This window comes from Micromys minutus (genome assembly GCF_963924665.1).
Source record: "Micromys minutus genome assembly, chromosome: 25".
NCBI classification, from domain to species: Eukaryota; Metazoa; Chordata; class Mammalia; order Rodentia; family Muridae; genus Micromys; species Micromys minutus.
Genome location: NC_137960.1, coordinates 21958901 through 21971114, shown reverse-complemented (window position 1 = coordinate 21971114; position 12214 = coordinate 21958901). Strand labels below are relative to the sequence as shown.

General features: G+C 38.8%; 1 protein-coding gene across 4 annotated transcripts in view; it reads right to left on the bottom strand.

The window, feature by feature from the left end:
- Window positions 1–3625: 3625 nt before the first annotated feature.
- CCAR1 (cell division cycle and apoptosis regulator 1) overlaps window positions 3626–12214 on the bottom strand; it is a 37302-nt gene continuing 28713 nt past the window's right edge. For 3 of the 4 annotated variants that reach the window (XM_080938163.1, XM_080938164.1, XM_080938166.1), the window contains 8 exons: window positions 11259–11498; window positions 10430–10541; window positions 9794–9876; window positions 9370–9516; window positions 6659–6779; window positions 6227–6412; window positions 4914–5119; window positions 3626–4490 (listed from right to left, as the gene is read on the bottom strand). In XM_080938163.1, the coding sequence (XP_080794289.1) occupies window positions 4431–4490; window positions 4914–5119; window positions 6227–6412; window positions 6659–6779; window positions 9370–9516; window positions 9794–9876; window positions 10430–10541; window positions 11259–11498 (1155 nt within the window). In that variant the 3' untranslated portion in view covers window positions 3626–4430. Of the gene's footprint in view, window positions 4491–4913; window positions 5120–6226; window positions 6413–6658; window positions 6780–9369; window positions 9517–9793; window positions 9877–10429; window positions 10542–11258; window positions 11499–12214 lie in introns of those variants that run through there. The other variant, XM_080938165.1, reaches the window with a different exon arrangement.

Below are 12214 nucleotides of genomic sequence, written 5' to 3'. Positions count from 1 at the left end.
GCCTCATCAGGTAGGTCAATCTTCAAAGCTATCAAATAAGAGTTTTCAGGCCAGTCAGAGTTCAAGCAGTTCCTTTGTGTGAAGGAGCTCCTGTTCTTTGTCAGTTGTCAATTTCATTCACAGAGCCACATTCTCTCTTCTATAATAGAGACTGCAGTTCTTGGCTACTTAAGGGATGATGAATGCACTTTGGAACAGGTAAGGCTCTTGTTCTGGATGCTAGGGATTTAACTTAGGCCTTCACTCATGTGCTTAAGTCAGACTCATCCTCAGAGTGCCTCAAAAATTTTTAAAGAGCTATACATAACTTGACAACAATTTGTCTTTGAATAGACTTAAATCAATGTAAAACAACTGTGTGTGCACTGGTGTTCATGTGGATGTCACAGCATGCATGTGGAGCTCAGAAGAACCATAGAAATAGGTCCTCTTTTCACCATGCAGTAGGGTGTTGAACTTGGTGACGGGACTTTGGGTAGCCCAGATTGGCCCTGAATTCCTAGTCTTCTGCTCATATGCTATATACTGGGATTATGGACACACACCACTATGCCTGGTACTGTTGTCATTTTTGTTGTTTGCCTTTGTTTTCCCAGGTAGGATTTGTGTAGCTTGGCTGTGCTGGAACTCCCTAATGGCCTTGAAGTCAGAGATCCACCAACCTCTGCCACCCCACCCCCAATGCTGGGATTAAAGACAAGCAGGGTAGCCACTACCATTACCACATGGCTCTGTCTGTCATTTCTAATGCCAAGTAGATCTAGAACAGGTACCGAATAGAAACCAGGTTCCTATCAAAAAGCACGCTGAGTATTACCAAATAGTTCCAGAGAGATTAAAAAAATTGAGGTGTATGTACATGTCTAAATGTCCTCCTTGTGACTTTTTTTTCCTCAGGGGTTGGTGGGATGAAGAGGGTTCTCTATATAGTCCAGGCTGCTTGGAACTCTCGATCCTCCCTGGCTCAGACTTGCAAGTGCTGGGAACACAGGCTTCTGCAACCACATCCAATTAACAGTTCTTAACCATTATTTTTAGGGATGCTTGCCTAGTATTCACTCAGTCCTGAGTTTAATTTAATCTCCAACACCAAAGAGCTTCAAAACAAACAACAAAATGGATCTTTGTCCTTACCCTAAACCAATGTGCTTCCCCTATTCCCTACTGCCACACATACGTGGTAATGAAGGGCTAACCATTTCAAAAGTATTACTTCCAGTTTCTAACCCAGGCTGGTCTTGAACTTTGTGACTTTATCTACCTTAACCTTCAGAATAGTGGCATTACAGCTGTGAACTACTATATTTTATGCCCAGCTATATTGAGAAGCCTGCCCCCATACCTCTCTCCTCATCCAACTGTTGGCTTTCTATAGAACAATGGAAATAACCTATATGGTAGTTTGAATGAGATGCCCCCATAAATTTCAGGCATTTTAATACTTAAGACACTAGCTGGTGTAGCGTGGCTGAAGGAAGCATGTTACTGAAGGGAGAGCTTTGAGGTTACAAGCTTGCAGTTCAAGACGTGAGCTCTCAGTGGCTCCTGCTGCCATGTCTACCATGCACCACATTTCCAAGTCATGATGCTGACAACCCTTATCCCTTTAGAACTGTCAAAAGGAACCCTTCTTTCTAAGTTGCTTTGGTCACAGTGTTTTACCACTAGAGGAGAGGGTATCAGATACCCTAGAACTAGAGTTATGGATGATTGTAAGCTACTGTGTGGGTGCTGGAACTGAGCCCCGGTTCTATGCAACAACACCAATGATCTTAGCTGCTGAGCCATACATATCTCAAGTATCTCCCTCTTTTTTGAGATTTTTCTCTATTTTTGTATGGGTGTCATACTTGCATAAATGTCTTTTTCAATATTTGTATACAATGTACAGTGCCTAAGGAGGCCAGAAGAGTCCACTGGAGTTACAGATAGCTGTTAGGTACCATGAATGCTGGAAATGTAGGTCCTTTTAAAGACTAGCCAGTACCTCCCCCCCCCCCAAGATTTAATTATTTGATGCAAGTAAGTATAATGTTGCTGTCTTTAGACACCAGAAAAGGGCATTGGATCTCATTACAGGTGGTTGTGAGTCACCATGTGGTTGCTGGGAATTGAACTCAGGACCTCTGGTAGAACAGTCAGTGCTCTTAACTGCTGAGCCATTGCTCCAGCCCTAGCCAGTGCTTTTAACCATTGAGTCATTTCCCAACTCTCCCCAGACACAGTTTCACTTTGTAGGTGTATGTCAGGTTGTCAGGCGTGGCAATAGGCATCTGTACCTCCCTGAGTCATTTTAAAGTCCATCCAGCAATTTTTTTTTAAAGGAAATTAATGTCCTTTTGTTTTAGAAACAGGGTCTTTCTTATCTGTTCAGAGTTGCCCTCAATTTCTAATTTCTGGCTTCTACCTCCTGGGAAATGAGACTACAGGTATAAATTACTACACTTGGGTTATAGGAGACTCTGTCTCAAAACAAAACCCAACAGTACCACATAAAATACACACCTTACTATACAATTATAGTCTTTTACATAAAAATACAGTTTTAAGAACCAGGTGTGTACTTGGGAGGCAGAGGCAATTAATTTCTGTAAATTCAAGGTCAGACTGGTCTATAGAGTGTTCCAGGACAGCCAAGGATACACAGAGAAACTGGGGGCACAGGAGAACACTTTGGACTGGATGGGACACCCAATAGAGTACTAGAAGTGGCTCAGCAGTCTGCTGCTCTCCTAGAGGAGCAGAGTTCAATTCCCAGAACCCACACAGCAGCTCATAACCATCTGTAACTACAGTTCCAGGGAATCCAACACCCACTTTCAGCCTTTGTAGGCACCATGAATATATTATGTATTACAGATATACGTGCAGACAAATCATCTATACACATAAAATATAAATTAAACAAATAATCCCCCACAAAGAAAACAAGAAGAGACATCATTTTAACATAGAGAGTGGTTTGGAAAACCCGAGGCCCTTTAAATGTCACTTCTGAGAGCCCTGTCATCTATTTAGCTTAGGTAATGGTTAACAGGCACTTCACACAACCATTCATCTACCGTGAATACCTGACCACTATTCTAGAAAAATAACATGTTTTTTTTTTCTTTCCCCTTTTTTTATAGACAGAGTCTCTACATAGCCCAGCGTTCTAGTAGTCACTAGGTAGACCAGGTTGGCCTTGAACTCACAAGAGAGCCTCTGGTCTCCAAGTACTAGGATCAAAAACATTGTGTTACCACACCTGGCAAAGTTTGTGTTTACCAGTAAAACTTGATACACCTTACCCTCTCTTCCTTGCAGTGTTTCCACAGCTACGCACTATTGGCATATGGGCTTGAGGAGGCCTTTGTTGGAACTGTCTACAATAACACAGAACTTTAAGCAACGTGCTAGGCCTCTAACAACTAGGTGTGAGCAGCATCCATCCAAGAGAATACCTTAAAACTTTTCATTATCAAATATGCTCTGAAGAATGAATTTACCCAACTAAAACGCACTGATTTACAGTAAAGCATATTTTCTATCCTTTTAAGTCTTAAAAACATCCACAAGATTCTGAAGAACTACACAGGTTAATTAAAAAAATATTTTTAATTAGTGACTTAACTTAAGGCATCAATCAATCTGACAATCTACTGGCTTGTTACTAAACTGTACATTTGATGTCCACTGCTTTGTATTTTTTTTAACTTCTCAAAATTAAAATAGAAGTATCCAGGGCAAGGAAAACAATTAACTGAGTGCAGTAACAGTACATCAAGACTATTACTTTCTATAAACTCTAAGCACAATGCTAGCTCTCTATCACTTTCTTAGTTGTAGGTTTTTAGAGACAGTGTCTTTTGGATTAATCGCATCGTTTCTGAGACTAGGTCTCATTATGTAGTCCAGCCTGGCCTCCACCTCAAAATCTTGGAATTAATGGAATGTGCCACTAGGCCCAGTCTATGAACAGACTTCTTAACAAGTACATTTAAACACTGAAAATATCAGTTAAAAAATTTGCAAATATTAAGGAGCATGCTATTTATGACACATACTGACACTAAAAAATGAACTATAAAACTAACAATAGTTCTATAAATAAAAGCAAGTTTTCTAGATATTTCAAAAAAAGACATTTAGTAATTACTTGTTATTGTCAATTAAACTGATGAACTTTATTGGGGTTAAAACTATAACAAAGTTCATCCTAAAAGATTTTGCAATGCAAAATTCTTCACTGAGTATTTAATAATTTGAATGCTAGAAATTACAGGCAATTTTCAAAAGCAGACTCACATTCATAAAACTTTATACATCATTTAAACTAACATGTTTATACTACTAAAATCAAACATGCATTGCCTTCAAACATTCCTGTATCATGATTTTTTTATATAGTACATTATTTAACACCACTTCTCATCACCAAAAGTATTTTATCATACATTTGAACCATTCTCCTTGGATTTCTGATCTCTGTCTTCATTCTTTATGTTATCCTATAAAATAGGAACAAAATACACTTTTTAGTGTCTTGTTACTCTGAAATTAGCTTAAAATAGTACTCAGTGACTGGTAAATATCAATATATTAATTTTAATATGCTCCTACCAAATTTTTCTTCAGTTTTAGTGGTTTGGGACAATCAGCCTAGGGCTTGTCCACAAAGCAATAAATCTAGCCAAATATGTGGTCTAATAAATATATATACATTAATCATTTGCATATAATTTTCAAAAGAAAATAGTCACTTTGGGAATTTTGAATAGTTTCTGGAAGGCTGAAATGCCAGGAATATTTAACTATTTGTTTTTAGAAAAAAACTATAAAGACCACAACATTAAATTACATTAAAAAATGTGAGAAATAAATTTTAAACTTTAAATAAACCATGAAAACATAGAAAAGACAAATTATCTCACCTTTTTTAGGACAGTGTGGATATCATCCATTACTGTGGATAAGTTTCTGAGTGTTTTATTCAATTGGTTTTCAAACTGCAAATTCATGTTTTCTGAAACCTTCAGGTTTTCTTGTAATTGACCAAGGTCTTTTTTGACCTCTCTAAGTTCACCAGAAAGGGTTTTGTTAGAATTCTCCAAGTTTAATATAGTTTTTCCATCTTCATCTGTTAAAAAAATTTTTTTTCAAAATACACCATATTGAATCCATAATTCGGAAAAAGAAAACCCATTCTAAGTTGTTTTCTAACCTCCACAGGTATGCCACGGTGTGTGACTGACACTGACAGACACACACACACACACACACACACACACACAATTAAACTATAAAAAGTAAAAGCAGCTGACATGATGCCTGTAATTCTAGCTATTCAGGAGGTTAAGGGAAGAAGATCCTAAGTTCACCACCTGCCTGCACGAGTTCAAGCTCAGTGTGGACAACCTTCCTTTAGCCACCTCAGAGGTAAAACACACATAAAGACTTAGGAAAACAGCGACAGCAGCAATACACCTAAATCACATGAGGCCCTGACTCAGTCTTCAATACTGCTACAAACAACTTCCCCCAAACTTCAAATTCTGTGAAATATTTATAAAAGCTAAATTATTTTTAACTAGTTATAAAGTACAACACAAGCCACATATGCTGGCACACACCTGTAATGCCAAGGCAGAGAATGAAGGACTACTGTGAGTTGGAGGCCAACGTGGGCTACACAGTGAGTTTCATGACTCTGTAGCTAGGCTACAAAGTGAGACCTTGTCTTAAAAAGAGAAAGAAAAAAAGCAGCAAACTATCAAGAGTTTTAGACAGTGTTATACTTTTAACTTCAGGTCCCTTTTTATTTGATTTGTGAGACAATTTCACCATGTAGCTGTCTGGCTGATCTGGAACTTGTTATATAGACCAAGTTTCTCAAAATCACAAAAAGCCACCTTTTACTGTCCCCTAAGTGCCAGTCTCAAGGTTCCATTTCTGTGACTATATAGAGAAAACAGAAAATGGTAAAATCTATGTGGTACTCAAATAGGCTAAGTCTTAGTCTTAAGCCTACTCTTCTTGCCCAGGACTAGATAGGGTAGCACCCAGAATGGAATAGCTAACAATGGCCTATAACTCTAACTCCAGCTTCTCTCTCTCTCTCTCTCTCTCTCTCTCTCTCTCTCTCTCTCTCTCTCTCTCCCTCTCTCTCTCTCTCTCTCTCTTACTTACACACACACACACACACACACACACACACAAACCCCTCGCACACTGCCAGCAGCCTCACCTGTTTTCTCTTCTAGTAACTGGAGCTTCTGTTCTACCTCAGCTCTTACTTTTTCACTCTTTTCCAGTTTTTGTAAGAGACTCCCGACATCCACCATTGCACCGTTGTACACAATAAGCCCTACATTTTCTTCTCCATCTTTTGATTCCTGTTTTACTGTTGGTGTTGGAAGTAATAATCTGTTTCCTAAAATATAAAAAATTTATTTTAGCAACTTATGAATAATACAGTTACAGAAAACAAAAAAAGCAAGATCTGGCCAGTGAGTAGTGTGTGCCTGTAATTTCAGCACCCAGGAGGCTAAGGCAGGAGAATCCTAAGTTCTCTTAAGTTCAAGTCCAGCACAGGCTATAAGGACAAACTTTATTTGAAAACAAACTAAAGGCAAAAGGAAAATAAACCACAAAGGCCCAAATGTTAACACAATCAAACCTAGCATGTCTTCCTGCAGTGACTCTGACTCTTCACGGTTCTCATCATCTTTGGAGGTGTCTGTTAATTTCCGATAAAAGCACGATTCTCGGAGTACTACTTTATTAAGAAGTTTCTTTACCTATTATGTAAGCAAATAAAGAGTAAGATGAAAATACATTTTATCTATTTTATATATATATATGCGCGAAAGTAAACAAATGACTAAGATGCAAATATTCTTCTCCACTGCAGAACTGAGCTAGAGCCTTATTCAGATTGGCTAATGGCTGTTACTGAGAACTCCAGCTTGAAGCAGGCTGTGCTTCTTCCTGCTTCACATCTTTTAGATCCACCTACGTCTGCCTCCAGAAAGCACACCTGCTGTAGCAAATTTCTTTCTTTGTAAAATCTTTTTGGTGTGTTCTATCTTCATGTATTTGCACTCACATGAGTTCCAGGTACCCTGAGAGGTCAGAAGAAAAGACGATGTTGGAACCCCTGGAACTGGAGTTTGAACAGTTGTGTGTGGCCTGAGGTGGGTGCTGGGTAAATAACCTGAGCTCTGGGTAAATAACCTGAGCTCTAAGAACAGTAAGTAGTCTTAAACTGTAAGCCTTAAGTCTTAAGTTATCTCTTCAGCCCTGAAGTGCATTTCTTGATCCTCTGTGAATTGTGTTGTCAATTTCAAAAAGATTAAGCATCCACTGTGATCATATTCTCAATATCTGCCACTAATCAGTGGACAGTATTTAGAATTTTAAGTATTTTCTCTATAAATAGAACATTTAAATTATTTGAAAAAAAAAAAACTGAGGAATGTTTATTTTCTATTGTGTGTGTGGGTGCACATGTGCTATGAAACTCATGTAGAAGTCAGAGGGTATCTTGTAGGAATCAGCTCTCTGCTTCTGTTTTATGGTTCCTAGTGTCCAACTCACACCCACAGCCTTGAGGTCAGGGATCTTAACCCAATGAGTCATTTCACAAGCCCAGTGTTTTGTTTTTGTTTGGGGATTTTTGTTGTTTTTGTTTGTTTGTTTGAGACAGGGTTTCTCAGTGTAGCCTTGGCTGTCCTGGAACTTGTTCTGTAGACCAGGCTGGCTGAAAACTCAGATCCACCTGCCTCTGCCCCCCAGGTGCTGGAATTAAAGGCGTGTACCACCACTGCCTGGCCAGTGTTTTTTAAGATACAGTCTTGCTATGCATATATAACATCTTAGGGTGGCCTTGAACTCTCAGTAGTCCTGCATCCACCTCCAAAGTGCTAAGAGCACAGGTGCAATAGAAACGCTGACTCAAACTTTTAAAGTAAATGTTTAATTCCAAATAACAAAAACAACCAGAAAGTGGGCATACACTTGGGAGGTGGAGGCAGGTAAATTTCTTTGAGTTTGAGGCTGGCCTGGTCTAAATAGTAAATAACATGACAGCTGGAGCTATACAGAAAAAAGCCTGTCTCAACCACTCCCAACAAACAACCACACACCCTCAGCAATAAGACTACTTAAGTTATGAAACGCCCATATAATGGAATGTGAAGCATATATTAAGAATAATGCAAGTCTATTTTCTCTTTTTGTGTTTTAAAATCGAGTCAGGTTTGGCCTTAAAATTGGAGTGATCCTCTTGCCTCAAATACACAAGTACTAGGTTTTAGTGTGAGTCACTGAACTCTCCTATATTCTACTTTTATGATAGAATTAGTAAGTAAAAAAGGAGCCCCATCTATAAATACAGAACAGTGTCACCTTCTGGAACAATCATGTAATATGAGTGACTTAAAAAGCTCTAGAAGTAGTTATAGATGATATTGGTCCTGAGGAAGAGGACTAGAAGAAAGGGTAAACATTCTTTTTTTTCAATGGAGAGAAAAGCCTTCTGTATCATGGAAGAATAGGGAACAAGGGAGGGAGTGAACTCATAAGTAAAAGCTTTTTAAAAAATGGGGGGGGGGATTGTCTCTGGGAGGATGGAGCATGCCTTTAATCCCACCATTAGGGAGACAGAGGTAGTTCTATAGCCTGATCTACACAGAGATCCAGGCCAGCCAGGGAGACTGCCTCAAAACAAAACAAAAAAAGCCCAAACAAAACTGCTTAGCAGTTTTTTCAAGTGTGTGTCAGTACACACCCATGTATTTGGGGAATAAACTGGGTACTGGGTGTCTCAGAGCTAGAGATACAGGCAGTTGTCAGCCATCTGACCTGGGTGCTCTCTGCAAGAGCAGTGCAGTCTTGACCACTGGGCCACCTTTCCAGCCCCAAAGATAACTTTAAAAAGAGAAGTGTGTCTGAGCAACAGACCAGATGTAAACTTTTGTAAGCTGGGTTTCTCCTCCTATCATTTGGGCCCCAGGAATTAAACTGATATTACCAAATTTAGCAACAAGTACACTGTGGGTAACAAATTAACCCACTGAGGCATGCCCCAAATATAGTTTCTTTAATAGCCAAGACTATAGAGCTAGTTCTAGAACAGCCAGGGATACAGAGAGAAACCCTATTTTGAAAAACAAAACACAAACAAAAAAAGACCTAAAACCAAAAAAGATAATTTCTTTTAAAAAGTTAACAGTTGAGAAGGTTTAAAGAGAGGGGTAAAAGGCCAACTCAACAGATAATACCTGCAAACATAATACTTAAAAAGCTGAAGTAAGACTGTCACAAGGGAAGCCAGCCTAAAACCCACAGAAAGGATGAGTAATTAAATTCACATGATTGACTGATTACCTGAGCCCGAGAAAGATGCAATCCAAGAGTATATAGTATTTCTTCCAAGTCCTTTTCAAGAAGGTAACCACAATGACTTTGATCAAAATAAACAAAGGCCATCAGCAGATCCCTGTTAACCGTGACCATTTGAGGCTTCTCTTTTTCCTAAAACACACACAAGATATAATATACAGTTTTACTACCACCAAAAAAAAAAAAAAAAGAGAGAGAGAGAGAAATTGAGGTTCTGCTTATATGAAAGTATGGCTCTTAAATGGTTGGACTTTGTTCATGAATATGAAACACAACAAAATTAAAAACAACAGTGTGACAGACATAAATACCCCCAAAGCAGTAAGTGTAAGGGAAGGAAACCATTATTTTCTAGAGAATATAGAATCAATAACTACCTTATCCTAAGGAAACAGAAGAAAAAACCCACCTTATCTTTTGAGGGTCTCTCCTTGCAGTATCGGCTGACGTCCCTTTTGTCATCTCGTTTGCTCACTTCCTCCTCCTCCCGATCTGTAAAACAAATGTGATTACAGTAAGATTAATCACCATTTTAGACCCTAACTGAAAACAAAATTTTGTTTGTTAAAGCTATCATTTTCAGGGGCTGAAGAACTGGGCCAACATTTTTGAAAGCACTTAATGCTGTTGCAGAGAACCCAGGTTCAATTCCCAGATGGAACTCCAGTTGCAGGAGATCCAATGCCCTCTTCTGACTCTCAGGGGCACCAGACGTGCATGTGGTTCACACCTGACTTGCACACGAATCACAGTGAATGTCCCAAAAGGACCTATAATGCCACCAACACTGATGAAACAGAAGACACAAGCACTAGCAAGTGTTCAATTATTCCTTAGAGTACAGCAGCTGGGGGGTTAGGATGAGCTAATAAACCACAGCTCTCACTTGTGGGACTGAGAAAGAACAGTGCTGGCTAAAGCTAACCTGCACTAAAGGCCTGTATCAGGAACTAAGCAGGACAAGGAAAAAAAAATGTCAAAAGCTTGAAAAAAAGAAAATATTTGGTCCATTCTGTAGCACTGAGGATGTCTGATGCACACATACCATCATCTTCATCCTCAGCTTCCTCTGCCTCCATTGGGTCATATTCATCTTGATTGTTATCTTCTTCGGTTTCATCATCATCTTTAGAATCATCTTTTCTTTTTTCCTCTTTCTGTAATTTAAGATGACTTAAAATTAAGCAATATCTCATGAAAAGACAGGTAAATGTCAAACTCAGTAAATGGATGTATTTCTAACAATTCCAATTACACTTCTCCTTACAATAATAACCTATTTATATGTGGCATGGTGGGGCACAGCAGTAGTATTAGCACTTGGAGGTAAAGGCAGGAGAATGAGGTCACAGCTAGCTCACAGAAGAAAGGGAAAGAAAAAGAGAAGAACATAAAAAAAATAGAAGACGGGCTAGAGAGCTGGCTCAGACAAGAGCACTGACTGCTCTTCCAGGGAATGCTCCCACACGTAACTTAACTTCAGCGTTGGGGATCCATACGCTCTTCTGGTCTCAGAGGTCAGCAACCACACCCATGGAGCACAGACATACATATAGGCAAAGCATATACATTAAAATAAGGAAGGAAGAACAGAAAGAAGAAAAGGATCGAGATGGAGGGAAATATCAGAAAACTAGCTATATATAGCTTTGTTATATGGCTCAGGATGGATCTGAACTCCTGATCCTCCTCTTTTCTTTCTGATTACAGGTGTGGGCCTATAACCAGCTCTAGTTTTTTTTAAGAGGTTTCATATGGTCTGTGTCAAATATCCAACAGGACATTCAACACTTTAGTGCTTGGCCTTTGTTACCATCTAAAAGCAGTAACCAAAACCTTCTAAGTTTTGTTGACTTATCCTGGAAAGTACAGACCTTCCTCTCATCTCTGTCTTCTTTTTTGTCTTTATCGTCGCCAGATTTTCTTCGTTTTGGTTTTGGTTCATCAATATCATCTTCTCTTTCTTCTTTTTTATCTTTTCTCTCTTCTTTTTTGCCTTTCTTTTCCTTATCTTTTTTGTCTTCTTTCTCAGGAAGAGAGAGCAATGATTTGTATATTCTGACCCCAAAATCTCTTTGAAGCATTTCATTGAAAAGTTCTGCAAACAATGAAACCTATAAAAAGATATAAGCATTAATATAAACAAATTCAATAGAAATGCTGAATAAATCCAGCAGTAATTCATTTAACAAGCAATGTCTTATCACAGAACTATGATATTTTATGAGTGAAATAAAGAAACCCACAGCTATAAAAATGAATGTGAGTGATGTGGAGACTATGAAGGTTGTCAAGAGCTAGCCCTTGGGAGCCAGAGGTGCGCAATATTGTGACTTCCAGGCCACTCTGGTCTCTATGGGAGTTCCAGGCCAGCCACAGCCACCTTGTGCATAATAAATATCTTCAAAAGAACCAAAAAATTTTTTTCTTTGAGACAGTGTTTCTCTCTATAGTCTTGGCTGTCTTGCAACAGGCTATGTAGATTAAGCTGGCCCCAAATTGAACTCAGAGATCCACTTACCTCTGCCTCCTAAGTGCTGGTATTAAAAGTATGTGCTACCATGTCTAGCACAAAAAAGAAAAAAATTTTTAAAGACAAAGTCTTTTTATGGTAGTCAGGCTGGCTTTGAACTCATGATCTGACTGCTGGGATTATAAACTCATATCATCATGCCTTGTGCAAAAGAAAATTTTAACGACATAAATATATTGCTAACCATGCTGGTACATTCCTATAATTTCAATATTTGAGAGATAAGGCATGAAGATCAATCAACAGTTCACCATCATCCCTGGGCATACTGAGAGCTTAATATAGTTCTGCATCCCT